Genomic DNA, 21,075 nt, shown 5'->3' with positions numbered 1-21,075 from the left:
AGAGGTAATCAAGAAGGGCGGACGAGTGCACGATTTTACAAAAGACGACAAGAAATGTGGCACACACTCTAGTCGAAGAATGCACGAGTTTTCAGCGATCTTTTCGTTAAAGGTTTGTTTGATATATTTTTAACATACTGTAGTCGTTTAGTATTTCCCATTTAAATATTATCTTGGTATTTTACATATATATATACATATATGTATATATATACATACATACATACATACATATATACATACATACATACATATATACATACATACATACATATATACATACATACATACATACATATATATATAAGTGTTGTCCTGATACAATATTTTGGTAAAATGTATTTCGATATTTTTCTAAATAAAGAGGACCACAAAAAATGGTATTACTGGCTTTATTTTCAGAAAAACTCTTTACGGTACATTAAACATTTGTTTCTTGTTGCAATTTTGTTCCCTAAATAAAATAGTGAACATACAAGACAACTTGTCTTTTAGTAGTAAGTAAGCAAACAAAGGCTCCTAATTTAGTCTGCTGACATATGCAGTAACATATTGTGTCATTTTCCATTCTATTATTTTGTCAACATTATTAAGAACAAGTGGAAGAAAATGCATTATTAATCTACTTGTTCATTTACTGTTAATATCTGGTTACTTTCTCTTTTAACATGTTCTATCTACACTTCTGTTAAAATGTAGTAATCACTTGTTCTTCTGTTGTCTGATACTTTACATTAGTTTTGGATGATACCACTAATTTGGGTATCAATCCGATACCAAGTCGTTACAGGATCATACGTTGGTCATATTCAAAGTCCTCATGTGTCCAGGGACATATTTCCTGAGTTTATAAACATAATATAAATTTAAAAAAAACAAAAAAATATTTTTTTTATGCTGAAAAATATCGACGTTATCATAGTAGTATTGACAAGATACGCTCCTGTACATTACAGTGGATGTCAGGTGTAGATCCATCAATGGCATTTGTTTACATTTTGACGCCGGTGTGTAGTGAAACATGTTTAGCTATTTCTCATCCTGCAGGGATGATACTTGGAAGAAACTTACTTTATTTGTCGCCATGGAGGCGAGGATTAGTGATTTAGAAGTAGCTAAAACACTGCCGACTGCCGATGGACTTTAGCCGCTAGCCATGTCTTAAAGCACCTCTTCCTGAGGGCGTTTCCATGTCATAGTTTCACCTTTATCGTTAGTTTTTAAGCCAAAATGCGTCAATTCTCCCTTTTCTGTCTACACACTGTGTCTGCTTGTAAGTACTCCGTGATTGTGTGCCGCCGAACATGCTCGTCTGCTCGTAAACCAGCAACGACACGACGTGAGGACGACGGGGGCGCGGGGGGTGGTGGACCGGTACTTTTTAGAGGCGGTATAGTACCGAATATGATTCATTGGTATCGCGGTACTATATATATATATATATATATATATATATATAGGGCTTCACGGTGGCAGAGGGGTTAGTGCATCTGCCTCACAATACGAAGGTCCTGAGTAGTCTTGGGTTCAATCCCGGGCTCGGGATCTTTCTGTGTGGAGTTTGCATGTCCTCCCCGTGACTGCGTGGGTTCCCTCCGGGTACTCCGGCTTCCTCCCACCTCCAAAGACATGCACCTGGGGATAGGTTGATTGGCAACACTAAAAATTGGCCCTAGTGTGTGGATGTGAGTGTGAATGTTGTCTGTCTATCTGTGTTGGCCCTGCGATGAGGTGGCGACTTGTCCAGGGTGTACCCCGCCTTCTGCCCGATTGTAGTTGAGATAGGCTCCAGCGCCCCCCGCGACCCCAAAGGGAATAAGCGGTAGAAAATGGATGGATGGATGGATGGATATATATATATATATATATATATATATATATATATATATATATATGTATATATATATATTTCTTAAAACACATTTTTGCTACGAGTGATTCGTAAAGCACCAACTTTGCGAATAAAAGAAAGCAAATGTGAGCAAAACCTGACAGAGTCAAGATTTTACCAAAGGCAGCATCCATTAACTAAGCTTTCAGCACATACACAATGTTGACATCGATAGTTATATTTTGATAAAGACGGTGAAAAACAGGCGTACTCGTAAACGGCGCATGCAACAACAACAGGCAAGCAAACATGGCTGTAGACACTAATTTAAATCATGAAATACAACCTTATCTGAGCAAAAACTATGCATATTTATCCGGGAAAATCTTGATACCAATTTCCTTGACCCATCAAAACACAAAGAAGTTGTAGACCTCCATGCTTTTCCAAGTTATAATCTGTTTGTCGTGTAGAATGATGTCTGGAGCACACGATAGTTTGACATATCTAAGAACTACCAACAGATAATTCTTGATATCACTCGACAAATCTGTTTTTGACAAAGTATAGGGATCTATTTCATTACATAGTTAGATTTTTTGCTTGTATGTTCTTTTTCGTAGTAAGATCTAGGGCCCTTGGGTACTGAAGAGTTTGCGTGCTGCTTGCTGCACAACAGCCATCTTGGCTTGGTTGACCAACAATGGTTTTCACTTCCGGGAAGAAGTCACATGGTGGAATACAAGCAATTGGATATTTTAACGATTGGGTTGCTGTTTTTAAAATGAATATCCCACAACAATTTCAACCTGGTCAGTGGATTGCTGATATCTTCTTTGCTTGCACATCTTAAGTCGATTATGTAAGCAAATGAAACATGCATCCATAGTACAGACAAACACACACTGGCACTGCAGCTGCTTGTAAACAAGTCTCTTATAGCGGGAGTGTGTCGCTTTTTTATTGTGTAGCCGAGGTTTGCCAAGCATCCATGGCCGACGCTTTGTGGCAGGCATGCAGAGTAACGACCAGGACTGACTGTGAATACATGCACACGCTGAGCGAGCGGAGATGGAGGGAGGCGGGGAGGTTGTAAATGAGCGAGAGCGAGGGAAAGGCACAGCAGAGATGCAAAGTGAATGCATGCATGTCTCCAAGAGCAGATATTAACATTCAAAACCATCTCCATCCATTTTTCCACTGATAAGCGCCTGCTGTAAGCACGTGCACATGCACCAGCTGTAAGACATTAGTCAGGTCAGCAGGGAACTTTACTCAAAACTGGAACAGATAACGAGAAGCTTGGGAAAAGGGACCGACTGGCATTAAAAGAGACATGAAAGACAAACAGAACAGGCAAAAAAAAAAATAATTGTGAAGGTGTGTGAGTATGTGCACACGCATCTGCTTGTGGGAATGGCCTTCCTATTGCCTGTGTTTGCAGTACGTATGCTGTAAATCCCTGGCTCAGAAAAATAAACAGTCAAACAAAAGAAGAACCTCAGCATACAAAAGGCTGAAAGAACCTAAAAGTGTCTGTCTAGATCTGGGTATAAATACTTAAATGTTGGCTTAAGTTTGCACATATGGTGCCGAAAAGAGCCACTTGAAAGTCTTTAAAATGAAAACGTGTTAAGACAATGGGTATAGAAAGTTGAAAGAATAGATGAAAAGAGTAGGATAAAAGAAACCAATAACAGAATTAGAGTGGAAGATGAGGAAGAGTGAAGGCAAACAATACAGGGAAAAAACTGTACTGTACCACAATTGTTCTTCCCTTACCTCTGCAGCTATGTTTGGAATCCTTTGGAAATTAACGGCACCACAGCTGTGCTACAGTCCTTCACTTTCTGGTTCTTTCCGAAGTAATTGTCGCTATCGTGCCAAACTGTGCCCACGAGGAGGGGAGCGTCTACGTCCGTGTGTGCGCCTGCATGTGTGAAAGCATCCTCGCTGCTGATGAAGAGTGGTGAGTGAAACTACAGACGGGAGGGCAGACAGACCGACTGAAACAGGAGAGCAGTGAGAGTCGAGGGCAGACTGAGTAGGATGGAAGGGTTACGACTTCCTAACATCACAGCGGCTGAGTGGATACACCCACCTCTTCAGCCTGCATCGCATAGGGGTTGCTCAGATGCTTTAAACTATGCAGAGAGAGTGAAGTAGAGAATGTGCAGGCCAAGCTTTAACACCGTCTGCATTAAACACAAATGCATAATCGAATGAGTTTTCGCTCGGCTAAACGTCACAGTTCCTATTAAGATATTCATGTTTAGAGTATGTACTCAGCGTGCCCATGATAGTTGAAAGATGGCGGCGCCCTGATGGCAGCGGCTTGCAGACGCTCTTGGAAGTGTAGAGCGATTTGGCAAAAATATCCGTCAATTCTGTCTATTTCATGGCTGGCTCACAGCGTGGACACTTCGTGATCAGATACGACCGACAGACGATTCTGGATGTGGATAGATCGGGCCGTTATAGGCTGAAAGATGCGGGTACTTTCGACCTCCTCGCTAGCATGGGGATTCTTCGCTGGCTACATCCAGCGGCCTCCAAAGCAGCGGAGTTAAGTGCCAGCGTGGACCGTCAACGGAAGACACGTAAGCGGTGTGAGCGGAAGCAGAAGCGGGGATGCCGAGCGGGGCTAACAACAAAGCGAAAGGCTAATCCTCAAAGAAGCGCTAGTCCGGGTGAGAAGTTAGTTAAAATAGAACTAGCCAGCGCCAGGCTGGATAATACCTGCACACATAGCAACTATTTTACAACAATACACAACTCAAAAAATGTTTTTTCTGTGTCAGAAGTAGACATGCACTCTACTGAGGTGGCAAGTTATGATGCGTTCGGTTTATCACAACATCAAGCAAACAATCGGAAAATTCCCGTCATATCAATTCCTAGATATGGTCGTAATTATTTAAATTGCACTACACATAATAAACACAACATTATTAATATTGCTACTACGGATAATTTCAACAAAAACTCCTCAAAACAGCCCACTACCTATAATATGGGCTTCTTAAACATAAGATCATTATCTTCCAAAACGTTATTAGTTAATGAGGTCATTAGAGACAATAATCTTGACGTTATTGGTCTCGCCGAGACCTGGCTCAAACCAGACGATTTCTTTGCGCTGGGTGAGGCGTCTCCTCCTGGCTATGCGGGAGCGCATATTGCCCGTCCCATTAAAAGGGGTGGGGGAGTTGCACTCATCCACAATAAAAACTTTAATCTTACCCCGAACCTAAATAATAAATATAACTCGTTTGAGATGCTTACTATGAGGTTTGTCACACCGCTGCCTCTCCACCTGGCTGTTATCTACCGCCCCCCAGGACCCAATTCGGACTTCATCAGTGAATTTTCAGAGTTCGTTGCTGATTTAGTGACGCACGCCGACAATATAATCATAATGGGGGACTTTAATATCCATATGAATACCCCATCGGACCCTCAGTGCATGGCGCTCCAGACTATAATTGATAGCTGTGGTCTTACACAAATAATAAATGAACCTACGCATCGCAACGGAAATACGATAGATCTAGTGCTGGTCAGGGGTGTCACCACCTCCAAAGTTACGATACTCCCGTATACTAAAGTAATGTCCGATCATTACCTTATAAAATTCGAAGTTCTGACTCATTGTCAACAAACTAATAATAATAACTACTATAGCAGCCGCAACATTAATGCTGCCACAACGATGACTCTTGCTGGCCTACTGCCTTCGGTAATGGCACCATTCCCAAACTATGTCGGCTCTATTGATAACCTCACTAACAACTTTAACGACGCCCTGCGCGACACCATTGATAGTATAGCACCGCTAAAGCTTAAAAGAGCCCCTAAAAGGCGCACCCCATGGTTTACAGAAGAAACTAAAGCCCATAAATTATCATGTAGAAAGCTGGAACGCAAATGGCGCGCTACTAAACTTGAGGTTTTCCATCAAGCATGGAGTGATAGTTTAACAACTTATAAACACATGCTTACCCTAGCTAAAGCTAAATATTACTCAAATCTCATCCACCTCAACAAAAATGATCCGAAATTTTTGTTTAGTACAGTAGCATCGCTAACCCAACAAGGGACTCCTCCCAGTAGCTCCACCCACTCAGCAGATGATTTTATGAATTTCTTTAATAAGAAAATTGAACTCATTAGAAAGGAGATTAAAGACAATGCATCGCAGCTACAACTGGGTTCTATTAACACAGATACGACTGTATCTACCGCCCTCCAAAATAGTTTCTCTCTCTTTGATGAAATAACATTAGAGGAATTGTTAAGATGTGTCAATGGGACAAAACAAACAACATGTTTACTTGACCCATTTCCTGGGAAACTTATTAAGGAGCTTTTTGTATTATTAGGTCCATCAGTGCTAAATATTATAAACTTATCACTCTCCTCTGGCACTGTTCCACTAGCATTCAAAAAAGCGGTTATTCATCCTTTGCTCAAAAGACCTAACCTCGATCCTGACCTCATGGTAAACTACCGGCCGGTGTCCCACCTTCCGTTTATCTCGAAAATCCTCGAAAAAATTGTCGCACAGCAGCTAAATGAACACTTGGTGTCTAACAATCTCTGTGAACCTTTTCAATCCGGTTTCAGGGCAAATCACTCTACGGAGACAGCCCTCGCAAAAATGACTAATGATCTACTGCTAACGATGGATTCTGATGCGTCATCTATGTTGCTGCTTCTTGATCTTAGCGCTGCTTTCGATACCGTCGATCATAATATTTTATTAGAGCGTATCAAAACACGTATTGGTATGTCAGACTTAGCCTTGTCGTGGTTTAACTCCTATCTTACTGACAGGATGCAATGCGTCTCCCATAACAATGTGACCTCGGACTATGTTAAGGTAACGTGCGGAGTCCCCCAAGGTTCGGTTCTTGGCCCTGCACTCTTTAGTATTTACATGCTGCCGCTAGGCGACATCATACGCAAATACGGTGTTAGCTTTCATTGCTATGCTGATGACACCCAACTCTACATGCCCCTAAAGCTGACCAACACGCCGGATTGTAGTCAGCTGGAGGCGTGTCTTAATGAAATTAAACAATGGATGTCTGCTAACTTCTTGCAACTCAACACTAAGAAAACGGAAATGCTGATTATCGGTCCTGCTAAACACCGACATTTATTTGATAATACCACCTTAACATTTGACAACCAAACAATTACACAAAGCGACTCAGTAAAGAATCTGGGTATTATCTTCGACCCAACTCTCTCCTTTGAGTCACACATTAAGAGTGTTACTAAAACGGCCTTCTTTCATCTCCGTAATATCGCTAAAATTCGTTCCATTTTGTCCACTAGCGACGCTGAGATCATTATTCATGCGTTCGTTACGTCTCGTCTCGATTACTGTAACGTATTATTTTCGGGTCTCCCTATGTCTAGCATTAAAAAATTACAGTTGGTACAAAATGCGGCTGCTAGACTTTTGACAAGAACAAGAAAGTTTGATCATATTACGCCTATACTGGCTCACCTGCACTGGCTTCCTGTGCACTTAAGATGCGACTTTAAGGTTTTACTACTTACGTATAAAATACTACACGGTCTAGCTCCAGCCTATCTTACCGATTGTATTGTACCATATGTCCCGGCAAGAAATCTGCGTTCAAAGAACTCCAGCTTATTAGTGATTCCCAGAGCCCAAAAAAAGTCTGCGGGCTGTAGAGCGTTTTCTATTCGGGCTCCAGTACTATGGAATGCCCTCCCGGTAACAATTAGAGATGCTACCTCAGTAGAAACATTTAAGTCCCATCTTAAAACTCATTTGTATACTCTAGCCTTTGAATAGCCCCCCTTTTTTTAGACCAGTTGATCTGCCGTTTCTTTTCTTTTCTCCTCTGCTGCCCCCTATCCCTTGTGGAGGGGAAGACACACAGATCCGGTGGCCATGGATGGGGTGCTGGCTGTCCGGGGTCGGGACCCGGGGTGGACCGCTCGCCTGTATATTGGTTGGGAACATCTCTGCGCTGCTGACCCGTCTCCGCTCGGGATGGTTTCCTGCTGACCCCACTGTGGACTGGACTCTTACTGTTATGCTGGATCCACTATGGACTGGACTCTCACAATATTATGTTAGACCCACTCGACATCCATTGCATTCGGTCTCCCTAGAGGGGGGGGGTTACCCACATATGCGGTCCTCTCCAAGGTTTCTCATAGTCATTCACATCGACGTCCCATTGGGGTGAGTTTTTCCTTGCCCTTATGTGGGCTATACCGAGGATGTCGTTGTGGCTTGTGCAGCCCTTTGAGACACTTGTGATTTAGGGCTATATAAATAAACATTGATTGATTGATTGATTGATGATTGGAAGGGAAAACTTTTTTCACTGTGGTAAATTCCTAGTCCAGTGTTTCCCATACATCCATTTATTTGTGGCGGGCCGTCATAAATACATTTCGACCGCTGCAAATACATTTGCCGCGAACGGATGGCATCGTAACTCTGCTTATTGAAGGGGCCAACGCGTCCACATGACTGAAATTTCACTAACAAGTTCATCAATGTATTTTTTTGTTCCTAAAAATGAATCTGGCAGTCATTCCCCATAATGACAATTAGTTTTTGAGTAATCGGATTAAATAACTACTTGGAATGTCCCATTGCCATCGCTTCCTCTTGGTGCGACGTCATCCACAGAAGGCCAGGAGGCCATTCCCCCGCATAGACAGTATGGATAAAGGCATGTAAAACTATTGCTTTAATCACTACTATAATCGCTACTTTAATAACCTACTCAGTGGTTAGAGTGTTTGAGATCGGTAGGTCGTGACTCGTGAGTTCAAACCCCGGCCGAGTCATACCAAAGACTATAAAAATGGGACCCATTACCTCCCTGCTTGGCACTCAGCATTAAGGGTTGGAATTGGGGGTTGATTCCCGGGCGCGGCCACCGCTGCTGCTCACTGCTCCCCTCACATCCCAGGGGGTGAACAAGGAGATGGGTCAAATACAGAGGACAAATTTCACCATACCTACCAATCATTGGTACTTTAACTTGACTCATTACTAGGGATGTCCGATAATGGCTTTTTGCCAATATCCGATATTCCGATATTGACCAAACCCTTAATTACCGATACCGATATCAACCGATACTGATATATACTATCGTGGAATTAACACATTATTATGCCTAATTTGGACAAACAGGTATGGTGAAGATAAGGTCCTTTGTAAAAAAAAATAATAATAATAAAATAAGATAAATAAATTAAAAACATTTTCTTTAATAAAAAAGAAAGTAAAACAATATAAAAACAGTTACATAGAAACTAGTAATTAATGAAAATGAGTAAAATTAACTGTTAAGGGTTAGCACTATTAGTGGACCAGCAGCACGCACAATTATGTGTGCTTACGGACTGTATCCCTTGCAGACTGTATTGATATATATTGATATATAATGTAGGAACCAGAATATTAATAACAGAAAGAAACAACCCTTTTGTGTGAATGAGTGTAAATGGGGGAGGGAGGTTTTTAGGGTTGGTGTACTAATTGTAAGTGTATCTTGTGTTTTGTATGTTGATTTAATTAAAAAAAACAAAAAACGATACCGATAATAAAAAAACGATACTGATAATTTCCGATATTACATTTTAAAGCATTTATCGGCCGATATTATCGGACATCTCTACTCATTACATGTTTTTGTTGCACTGGTTCATGATTACTTCAAAACGAATATGGTTAACATTATAAACAAAACATAAATTTAAAGAATCACCATTTTTGGACTTCCCTGCTCTTCCACAGACACCATAGCCTGTTTTTTCTCCTGCTCTTTCAGCATTTCCTCAAACATCTTGAGGAAAATGTCAGTAGAAGAAGATGCAAAATAGAATACAAGTGACATACCTTTTTTTTCTCTATTTTTAAGGGCCATGTTTGTTTTTCTTTGTCCGTTTTTCTGCAGATTCTGATTCAGTCTTTATCGCCTCGAGGGTGCTCCTGATTTTCAGGATCGCAACGAGTGCTGCAAATTACACTCCTCTCGTTTGGTCTGTCCCGTTTTGTGCAAGGCAATTTGGCTGGAGACGTTAATATTTTCCTCATGTTCTCATCATTTCAAACTGTAGGAAGGCGGACCCCTTCTTTAGTTGTATTGCTACAACCTGCAACAATGTATCTGGCAGACATATTTGATTTTTTTTTTTTCAAATTCTGGCCAAAAATAACATGATTTGGGATGAAGATGCTACTAAAACACATAGTAAGCAATATGAAATTGCCTTCAGTTTTCTGCAGGTGGCGTCAGCAGGCTGATGCAGGTCCGCACCCATTTTGGAGCTAAAAGCGAGCGTTGCAAAATGTGCCGAAACTTGTGACAAAACAAGCTTAAAATAACTACTGTGTCTATTTTGGTGTGTGGGTCGTACCTGTAGATATAGTTTTTTAGGTTCAGAACTGTGAAATCAGTGTCAATAATGTCAGCATCAGAAGGACCCTTGAACACACCTGGTCTGCCAGAGAATAAGAAGAGGTGGCAGGAGGTATCAGTGTTGCTAACTTAGCAACTTTGTCACAATATTTAGCGTGTGATGAGGCACCTTGAGATATGCTTTTAGACTTGCGACGAATCTAGCAACATTTTCTGGTGTTCTTGGACACTTTAACGCCATGTATGGAAAATACACGCAACCCAGCACGGCAAATAGACACTCGAGTAAAATACAATGTATTCAGTCGTAGACAATAAGCAGAAAGGTATGAGGGGCCGTTAGGGACATTATTCAGAATTACCTCTTACATACACTACTGAAATGCTCTCACATAAACAACTGAAATGTTTTTCTCTCACACACTACTGAAACACTCTTATACACACTACTGAAATGCTCTCACATAAACAACTGAAATCTTTTTCGCTCACACACAGTACTGAAACACTCTTATACACACTACTGAAACACTCTTATACACACTACTAAAATGCTTTCACAACAGCCACATACAGATGCAACAAAACAAACCCAAACAAGAGACAACACAAAACTGTCTAGTTCCAAAAGATGCACACTTTGGTGCTTGTTAAATACAGATCCAATAACATTTTGTGTCTCAGCATGGGATACTACAGTGTATCTAGTTGGAAGGGGAAAGGGTTTATACAGGTGGGTTGTTGCCAGGTGAAATGTAACATGCCAGACATTCTTGGAGTGCACCTCTGCATATCGCTCAATGTGCTCTTATTTTACCCTTATTGCCCTGCTGGGGTACATTGCAGGTGGAAAAAGGAGGGGGTTTCTTATCGCGGGCCAAAGAGTTTGCACTTCCAACCCGCCCACCTCTGCTCTTCCAGCTACGAGAATTCTTTGCCCCTTGGGACAAAGCCTGCCTTGATAGGAGCCAGCTTGACTGCGCGATGCTTTGACAATGACCCTCATTACTACCCCAGGTTGGGGGTTAAACTCTTTTGAGATTTGCCTGCAGGTGGCCACTGTATTGAAGTGTGTGTATTCACTATTGGATCGTTTGCACACATCCAACAAAGCGACATCTTATCCTCTAAGGAATCAGTGGCTTGAATTTGGCTGTTTGCTGATCAAAACACTGGTAACAGACCTCCTTTTTTCAAGTGCACACCAAAGCCTTATACGGGTCTCCCAATCCAATATTTATATTGTATATTTGTGCGATAGCAGCAAAAAAAAAAAAAGTATCTTATGATTTCGACTCGCATGTAAAATGTCCGGTATAATCTCTGATACAAACAGTCCTGCAGCGTGTTTACTTGTGCTGAACAGCCAATCAACATCGAAATGTCCTCCTGTAAGCACACAAGGTTAGTCGTTTCTTGTATTTTAGTGAAGTCATTTATGTTAAGCTACACAACAGCTAAGCACACAATAGCACACAAGCTAGACATACGTAATAGGTGTCCTTAATTTAAAAATATTTCACGCTAAAACATCATATTTGTCAATATAAACAAGTATCAAATAATTATAGTTGCATATTACTTACACATACAAAGGGCCAAATATAACGCGCTAGAAAAAGACCAAATTGCATGTAGTGTGAGTGGGTGTAAGGTAGAGATGTCCGATAATGGCTTTTTTGCCGATATCCGATATTCCGATATTGTCCAACTCTTAATTACCGATTCCGATATCAACCGATACCAATATATACAGTCGTGGAATTAACACATTATTATGCCTAATTTTGTTGTGATGCCCCGTTGGATGCATTAAACAATGTAACAAGGTTTTCCCAAAATAAATCAACTCAAGTTATGGAAAAAAATGCCAACATGGCACTGCCATATTTATTATTGAAGTCACAAAGTGCATTATTTTTTTTAACATGTCTCAAAACAGCAGCTTGGAATTTGGGACATGCTCTCCCTGAGAGAGCATGAGGAGGTTGAGGTGGGGGGACGGGGTTGAGGTGGGGTAGGGGGGAGGGGGGGTGTATATTGTAGCGTCCCGGAAGATTTAGTGCTGCAAGGGGTTCTGGGTATTTGTTCTGTTGTGTTTATGTTGTGTTACGGTGCGGATGTTCTCCCGAAATGTGTTTGTCATTCTTGTTTGGTGTGGGTTCACAGTATGGCGCATATTTGTAACAGTGTTAAAGTTGTTTATACGGCCACCCTCAGTGTGACCTGTATGGCTGTTGACCAAGTATGGATTGCATTCACTTGTGTGTGTGAAAAGCCGCAGATATTATGTGACTGGGCCGGCACGCAAAGGAAGTGCCTTTAAGGTTTATTGGCGCTCTGTACCTCTCCCTACGTCCGTGTACACAGCGGCGTTTTAAATAGTCATACATTTTACTTTTTGAAACCGATACCAATATTACATTTTAAAGCATTTATCGGCCGATAATATCGGCAGTCCGATATTATTGGACATCTCTAGTGTAATGTATTAGCAATTTGTGTGCAATTGAAAAGTGGTGCAGAGCGCCCTATTTAAATTAGGATTTTGCGTGCATACGGGGCGTTTTCCACGGAGACGATCATTTTCTTCACATTCATGTTACCATGCTCCTACCTGTGTGCGATGTGTCGAACTGGCAGGACACAACTCTAATCTTTAACGCCTTTTCTGAACCACAATTGAGACGACAGAAACATATGCACACTGACACATTCTGACACTTTTTTCTCACTTTCACATTCAGTGTGCAAAGCTGTGGATCGCATCACCGGCGCATTTGTGCGCCTGAAATGATTCAAACGCAGGAATTTGCATAATGAAAGACGCCTTTTTATGTGTATATATTATATATATATATTATAGTAATTTATTTACTGAATAAAAAATTAAAAAATATAGAAAAAAAACAACCAGCAGACACCAAAAAGCGTCGATTGAATTCATTTTATGCAGTCATCCAGCAGCAATACAATTATAAAATGAAATTGCTGAATAGACAATATGTGTAATATTTTTATTTCTGATCGTCCACCAACACACACACGTAGGACAGAGGATTCTCGTATGTCCATTGTCTGTCTTTGCAACGCAAGCACTGATCCTGCAGCCGTGTGTGGAACTGTCAGTTTGCACCTCCTTCTAACACGTGCGTGCTAAATAAAACGACAAATAGTGGTGGCAAAATGGTGACGAGTGTTGATGAATCACATTGCGCGTGCTAATTGATATATTTGCATTTTCTCCTTCCGGTATTGTGTGCGTTTTGATGATCAGCATATATTCTGCATAATAATGAAGAAAGACGCAAAATGGATAGCACACCTCATTCTGCTCACTTAACAGACACAATCCTCTTTGCACACTTTTATAGATCAGCTTTGCACGTGTTTAGTGCACGCAGACCTTTAGTAAATCAGGCCCAAAGTCTCCAAGGCAGAGGAATATTAGAAACAATCCAGGAACAAATGTGTCCGCATGGTTCATCTTACTGTATCATGACTCATAAGCTTAACTTCTAATTATCATTGTGACCACGAGGTGTCGCCAGAAACAAATTACCACTCCACTTCAAATTTAAAGACAGCATAAGTCCTCCGTAAGTTTATTGTTTTTTTATATCTTTCATTGTTCCGTGAGTAATTTCACTTGATCTAACCTATTATATTGTTCTACACTACAAAATAATAAAAGTATGTATTGTAGATGACCTGGCTGAAAGATTCTTTTGGCTTCCCGATAGACTGGACTCCTCCATGACCTATTCATTTATACATTCAGTAATTATAGCCACTCAAACTCCCTTGCAGCCGACCTTGGAAGTGAGTTCTCTACATCTCCGATCCCTTCTCATGGTTTCTTCTTTTTCTCGAGCTGGAGCCTTTTAAGTTTTTTCTTGCCCCAATGTGGTTTTAGATTAGGGGATGTCGCTGTGAGTTTGTTAAGCCCTTTGCGACAGTTGTGATTTATGATGTGATGTGATTTGTGCTGATATTGATATTGGGGCGGCATGGCGTGATGGGTAGAGCAGCCATGCCAGAAACTTGAGGGTTGCAGGTTCGATCCCCGATGGCACCTCTTGCCATCCAAATCACTGCTGTTGTGTCCTTGGTGAATAAATGATGGGTGGTGGTCGGAGGGGCCGTAAGCATTAACTGGCAGCCACGCTTCCGTCAATCTACCCCAGGGCAGCTGTGGCTACAAATGTAACTTACCACCAAAAGGTGTAAATGAATGATGGGTTCTCACTTCTCTGTGAAGCGCTTTGAGTGTCTAGAAAAGCGCTATATAAATCTAATCCATACTGAAAAAGATGTATCGAGACATCTCTAATGTCTAATGGCATCAAAGAGTACAATTACACATTAAAGTGATTCATTAGGTGTTATTTTGGGGCATTTGTCAATCACATCAAGCCCAAGAAGGGGCAGGTTCCAGGTTGAAGCAAGAATAGTATAATTGAAAACCAGTGGTGTGCCGTCAGGGCCAGCAAGGCCTTCCCTGCTGGCCTAACGTAACCAGTAATCATGATCATAATTAAAGATAACATTTTTTATTTACTTTCCCTAAATATCTAAATGTATTCATATTCTCTTCATGTCATATTAAGCTCCTTCCAGCGCTGTTGTTTTCAGGTTAGAGTTTTTATCCAATCATAATTCAGCTAGCTTATGTTGCCATGCTGTACGAAATCTGCCCGTGGCCTTCAGAATCAACAATGCTGGCGTCCGTGCACTATAAGTGAACGGACACAAACATTTGACAGACAGTTGCGATAGCCAATCAGATCACGAGTTGTTGTCATTAAGGCCTTCTAGCTGGCCTAATAGATATATATTGTGATGTTATGAGCTAGGTAACATAAGAACTCCATTACCCAGCATGCCACAGTAGTGAAGAGCATGCGCAGTAGCCCCGTTTAGGTTGTTGAATGTAGACATGTTATTTATGAGCACGCTGTGGAGTAAACTTTAAGAAGTCAGCCAACACGCCTCGTCTGCATCTTTTATGATTAGACAAGACAACACATATATTTGCAAGGCCATTTTCAAGAAGGATATTTAAAGAGAAACTACATCTTGTGAGACCATGTCGGCCAACCCCGGAAGCTAGCTCAGCTGTCCCGGCGATGAAATAGGGAAATGCCCGCCACACAACGAGCAACACCGCTGGCTTATACGGCGTTGAATGGGTTCTACTAATTGTGAGTTCAAATATTTTATTTCTTTATTTTTTTCCTGTTTAATGTGTTTTTTGCAATTAAAAATATTTGACAGTACCACATAAGATATGTTTTAATTGCTGATACGGGTTTATTGATTTTTAAATGCGCCAGAAAATAACCCGTTTTGTACACTGTTGATGAGCTTCAATTTTTTTATTTTTTTTTTATTTATTTCAGGCAATGACATAAAAAAGTACAAAGTTGACAGCACTTAATAATATAAATGAATATAGTGCAAAATGTAATGTATAGTATGTAATGCATGATTGTCCAGTTTTGCCTGAAAGGGAGTGGGAAGAAGATAATGTATTTAATCCCACCCCTAGTTATCCATTCAGTGATTATTCACATGAGTTTCACTGTTACTTTGTTCAAGGATTATAATACAGATGTTGTATCATAGTGGCATTGCCACAGGTAACAATAATTATTACACTGTAACAATAATTTGTATCAACAATGTAGGAATAATGAATATACCAACAATGGTAATAAACAAAATGCCAACAATGGTAATAGACAACATAGCAATAATGGTAAGGAAACACTGAGCACATGTTAACACTTTGAGACAGAGTACAACAGCAGGTCAAATTAAAGACCCTCATCTCTATATTTGAACCAGACCCCATGTTTGTATAATAGTTTAAATCGATTAATAGTTTGGCATTGCTTGTGTTGTAAATCCAGTTTGTTCCATAGTTTTACTCTGCATACAGACACACAAAAACGTTTCCGAGTGGTTTGAGCTCTCGGCAATAAGAAATATCCAAAGCCTCTCAAGTTATGAGCCTGCACTCGTCTTATATAAAAATGTTGTAGATTAGGCGGCAATAATATCAATCAATGTTTATTTATAAGTACTGGATGTCCAGAGTCGGGACCCGGGGTGGACCGCTCGCCTGTGCTTCGGTTGGGGACATCTCTGCGCTGCTGACCTGTCTCCGCTCGTAATGGTCTCCTGCTGGCCCCACTATGGACTGGACTCTCACTATTATGTTTAGATCCACTATGGACTGGACTTTCACAATATTATGCTAGATCCACACGACGACCATTGCACCGGTCGCCCTAGGGGGTGGGGGGTCGCCCACATCTGCGATTCTCTCCAAGGTTTCTCATTGTCATCCCACTGGGTTGAGTTTTTCCTTGCCCTGATGTGGGATCTGAACCGAGGATGTCGTTGTGGCTTGTGCAGCCCTTTGAGACACTTGTGATTTAGTGCTATATAAATAAACATTGATTGATTGATTGATTGATTTATATAGCACTAAATCACAAGTGTCTCAAAGGGCTGCCCAGTAAATGTCTTCCTGTATAGTATTTCTCCAGCAATGGTCATGTGGTAATCATTGAAGTTGGACATCACTGAAGGCCTAGGTGGGAAACGCACGGCCCGCCACTGTTGAAAACACTTTAACAGAGATGTGTACACTTGTCTTGCTGCTAAAATGTAAAATGTTTACTAATAGAGAGTGCAATGCATAGTAAAATGGATTGTCGTCTAGTTGTTGATGGACTGCGCAGTAACTTTCTGGATGAAACACCTGCTGGCCTTTAAATCACTGAGTATTATTAAACATAGTCAACAGAGCCCTGATGTGGCATGTGATATGTGACCTCCACCTAGCTTTACTTTACTGCTGAAGCCAACCCATCCCTGTAGTATGAAGAGATCCGAAAGACCGTGGCTATACAACATGTTACTATGGAGGTGGTAGTAAGTCATGCACATCTCAACTGCTGCCATCCGTCACCGTGTGACTAAAAACACTTGGTGACCAGGTCATGAAGGCTCCTGGTGGAGCTGCCACTATAGTCCACCGATGCATTCACTTGCTGCTGACCATGCAGCTCACTCTGCAGCATGGGCTCGATTATGCATAAACACCATCGTTACTGACCAACACCTCCCCTCAATGAGATATTACACACATTTCATTCCTTGACCCAACCCCCCTCGCACAGCATTTAAGTCATGCGAGCGTCTTCTTCTCGCAAAAACAACTCTGCATCACCTCCACATTTAGATCAACACTGCACGTGATTCAAATGAACCACTCGGGCGGAAACAAGTAAACGTTTTCTTTTCTGAAATGCACACAAGAGAGAGCCGAGAAAACATAAATAGTGTCTCACCGTTCAATTCGTGGACGAGTAGCCTGGGCTTGACTGTCAGATGTGGAGATGCTCCGGTGACGGTGGATGATGCCGTTGGATGGCGTCACCGTGTTAGTGACACGAGAGACCCCTGCTGGCCAATGAAGTCCATTGACTTTAACCACTGCATTAAGAAGAAATCCACGAAGAAGGATTTGAATTTGGAGAATTTGAAAAGGAATTCAAAGAAAAAATTAAATTTAAATAAGACATTTTAGAAAATATTTTGACAATAATTTGAAGAGAACTTGGAAGAATAATTAGAATTCAAATATTTTAAATATGAAATAAAATAATTTAAATTTGAAGAATAATTTCAAGAGGAATTTGAATTTAAGGAAGAATTTGAAGAAGAAATTTAAAGAACACTTTAAATTTAAATTTAAATAATAATTAAAAATAATATTTAGTAGAAGCTATAAACACCAGAAGTACAGATTTTTTTTTTTTAATTAAGTCAATAAATGGTTTTGCATTTCCTTTGGAAATCGAGGTCCCAGAGTCTGGAGGAAGACAGGAGAGGCACAGGATCCACATTGCCTGAAGTCTAGTGTAAAGTTTCCACCATCAGTGATGGTTTGGGGTGCCATGTCATCTGCTGGTGTCGGTCCACTCTGTTTCCTGAGATCCAGGGTCAACGCAGCCGTCTACCAGCAAGTTTTAGAGCACTTCATGCTTCCTGCTGCTGACCTGCTCTATGGAGATGGAGATTTCAAGTTCCAACAGGACTTGGCGCCTGCACACAGCGCAAAATCTACCCGTGCCTGGTTTACGGACCATGGTATTTCTGTTCTAAATTGGCCCGCCAACTCCCCTGACCTTAGCCCCATAGAAAATCTGTGGGGTATTGTGAAAAGGAAGATGCAGAATGCCAGACCCAAAAACGCAGAAGAGTTGAAGGCCACTATCAGAGCAACCTGGGCTCTCATAACACCTGAGCAGTGCCAGAAACTCATCGACTCCATGCCACGCCGCATTAACGCAGTAATTGAGGCAAAAGGAGCTCCAACCAAGTATTGAGTATTGTACATGCTCATATTTTTCATTTTCATACTTTTCAGTTGGCCAACATTTCTAAAAATCCCTTTTTTGTATTAGCCTTAAGTAATATTCTAATTTTGTGACACACGGAATTTTGGATTTTCATTTGTTGCCACTTCAAATCATCAAAATTAAATGAAATAAACATTTGAATGCATCAGTCTGTGTGCAATGAATAAATATAATGTACAACTTACACCTTTTGAATGCAATTACTGAAATAAATCAAGTTTTTCAAAATATTCTAATTTACTGGCTTTTACCTGTAAAGACAATGTATACATGTGTGTGTGTGTGTGTATATATATATATATATATATATATATATATATATATATATATATATATATATATATATATATATATATATATATATATATATATATATATATATATATACAGCCTGGCCCCCGGCCACATTTTTTTAACCCAATGCGGCCCCCGAGTCACTTACAATACTAGTTTCTTTCTACCCCTTATTTCTACAATTGAAGAGCCACCTTTTTGGATGTTTGAGACGCGTCTGTATCAACATTATTGCAGAATATCAAACAGCTCGCCATGTTTTCATTGGAACAGACAGCCGTCCTTTTTCTAATACCGCGTTTTTTTTGTTAGTTTTTTTTATTGAACATACAGACAGTACACATTGAAAATATACAAACACATGTAGGCACTTCCAATACATTATAATATTTCAAACAATAACAAAGTCGATCAATCAGCATTTTATATTTAATGTCAAATATTTTGAATATATGTTGAATATTATATTTAATGTTGAATAAAAGGTAGGAGACCATTCAAAAATATAAAGATACAAATGAGAATGTATACAAAAAATTGGGCGTATCTATCCATCAATCAATCTATTTTCTACCGAAACAAATTCCTCCAATAAGGATAAGAATTTAAGGTTTTTACTACTTTTTAAAATCTTCCCGAAATTGTAGTATTAATTTTAAACCATTAAATCAATGTGAGAATTTTGGTTTCACTTTAAGAAATCGACTTTTATTCATGAAAAATTTAGCTTGCAACGTAGTAATATTAATACTTATGCTATTTTATGTAAAAATATCTTCCATCATAAATGGGGATATCTCCGCGGATTTATTTTGTTTTGTAACGAATAGTTACTTTCGCTTCGAAAAGAAGGCTATTGAAAACTACAAACATGGCTTTTCAAATGATCCGGCCGGACCTAAAACAAAATGGTGTCCTATGATACGCCTGATGAAAAGTAGAATAGTGTTCATGTTCTGTAATATGTTCAGCCCATAAATGTAACATTTAAATACTGACATGTTAATATAGTTTACTATCACGATTGCTAGTTATCCTAAAAGGAATATCTGACGTTTCAATTTAGTGCAAGACACACCGGCGGCGCACAAGTCAGCAGTTTGTCCGATGGAAAAAAGCGCCAAGTTGTGGTGGAGCGGCAATGAAACTGTAAAGGGATTTAAGTCAGAAACTCGAAAAATAATTGAGGAATGAATTAAGATACGACTGTAAGTATGTCGCCAATTGTGTAGTTCACTTCTTTTACAGTGGAGTCGCAAAAACGTGTCTTACAGTTTCGCTTTCTACTTCCGCCTTTACGCCGAACCGTTTTGACCCAGTTTTGTTTTTTGTGCGTATCAAGGCTGCAAAGTGGTAAATAGAAATAGTTTGACATGTCGGCGAGTGTGTGTCGTCCGCAGTGTGCCAATACATGTGTGCTAAAAAGACTACAGCCACGAAAAACATCGACAACTAACCGACATTAATATCATTTCTTGTTCAGTCAGTAATGTACGTTAGTCATGCGTCTTTGAATGCAGCTACTTTGTAGTGTCATTCCAACGTAGATGAAACGTGGCCTTGTGCGTATTAGTGTTTGTATTTGAAACTTTGATGCAGCAAACTGAAACCCCATTGTTTCTTTCTTTTGCCATACAGTGGCGCTGTTGCAACTCCTTGGGGGAAAGCAGCCTCAAATACTGAAGATGCCTGGCCTCCAGGGTGAACATGTATCCTCTCTGGGGAGCCCCATCAAGAGGAATAAACTTTCTCTGAAGTTCTTCCAGAAGAAGGACACTAAGCGTGTTTTGGATTTCTCTGAGCCTCAAGCAGATGAAGCCAAGCCAGTGTACATACTTTTTTTTTTTTTTATATTTATTGAATACTACTTGTTTAAAAATCAGATGCCTCATCTTGTTATACTCCAGCACTGGACTTAACAGTCTATAGATGAATTAAGTCTTCATTGGAACATTAATTTTGCAGGTGTAATCTAATTCCTAACCTGCTCAGTGGCCTTGTGGTTAGAGTGTCCGCCCTGAGATCGGTAAATTGTGAGTCATAGCAAAGACTATAAAAATGGAACCCATTACCTCCCTCCTTG

The 21,075-nt window shown here is 40.3% G+C and overlaps 2 protein-coding genes across 14 annotated transcripts in view; one reads left to right on the top strand and one right to left on the bottom strand.

Annotated features, from left to right (window-relative positions):
* The window catches only part of kank4 (KN motif and ankyrin repeat domains 4), a 180,399-nt gene extending 162,706 nt beyond the window's left edge, over positions 1-17,693 (bottom strand). For 2 of the 3 annotated variants that reach the window (XM_072914682.1, XM_072914683.1), the window contains exon 1: positions 3,614-3,855. The gene's annotated coding sequence lies outside the window, so the exon portion shown is untranslated. Of the gene's footprint in view, positions 1-3,613; positions 3,856-17,624 lie in introns of those variants that run through there. The other variant, XM_061975700.2, reaches the window with a different exon arrangement.
* The window catches only part of usp1 (ubiquitin specific peptidase 1), a 198,289-nt gene that overhangs the window by 157,343 nt on the left and 19,871 nt on the right, over positions 1-21,075 (top strand). For 10 of the 11 annotated variants that reach the window (XM_061975717.2, XM_072914684.1, XM_072914685.1 and 7 more), the window contains one exon: positions 20,631-20,820. In XM_061975717.2, the coding sequence (XP_061831701.2) occupies positions 20,631-20,820 (190 nt within the window). Of the gene's footprint in view, positions 1-19,945; positions 20,201-20,630; positions 20,821-21,075 lie in introns of those variants that run through there. The other variant, XM_061975721.2, reaches the window with a different exon arrangement.

The sequence above is a fragment of the Nerophis lumbriciformis genome, linkage group LG14 (genome assembly GCF_033978685.3).
Source record: "Nerophis lumbriciformis linkage group LG14, RoL_Nlum_v2.1, whole genome shotgun sequence".
NCBI lineage: Eukaryota > Metazoa > Chordata > Actinopteri > Syngnathiformes > Syngnathidae > Nerophis > Nerophis lumbriciformis.
The sequence above is the reverse complement of the archived record's forward strand: the minus strand, read 5'-3'. Positions and strand labels throughout refer to the sequence as shown.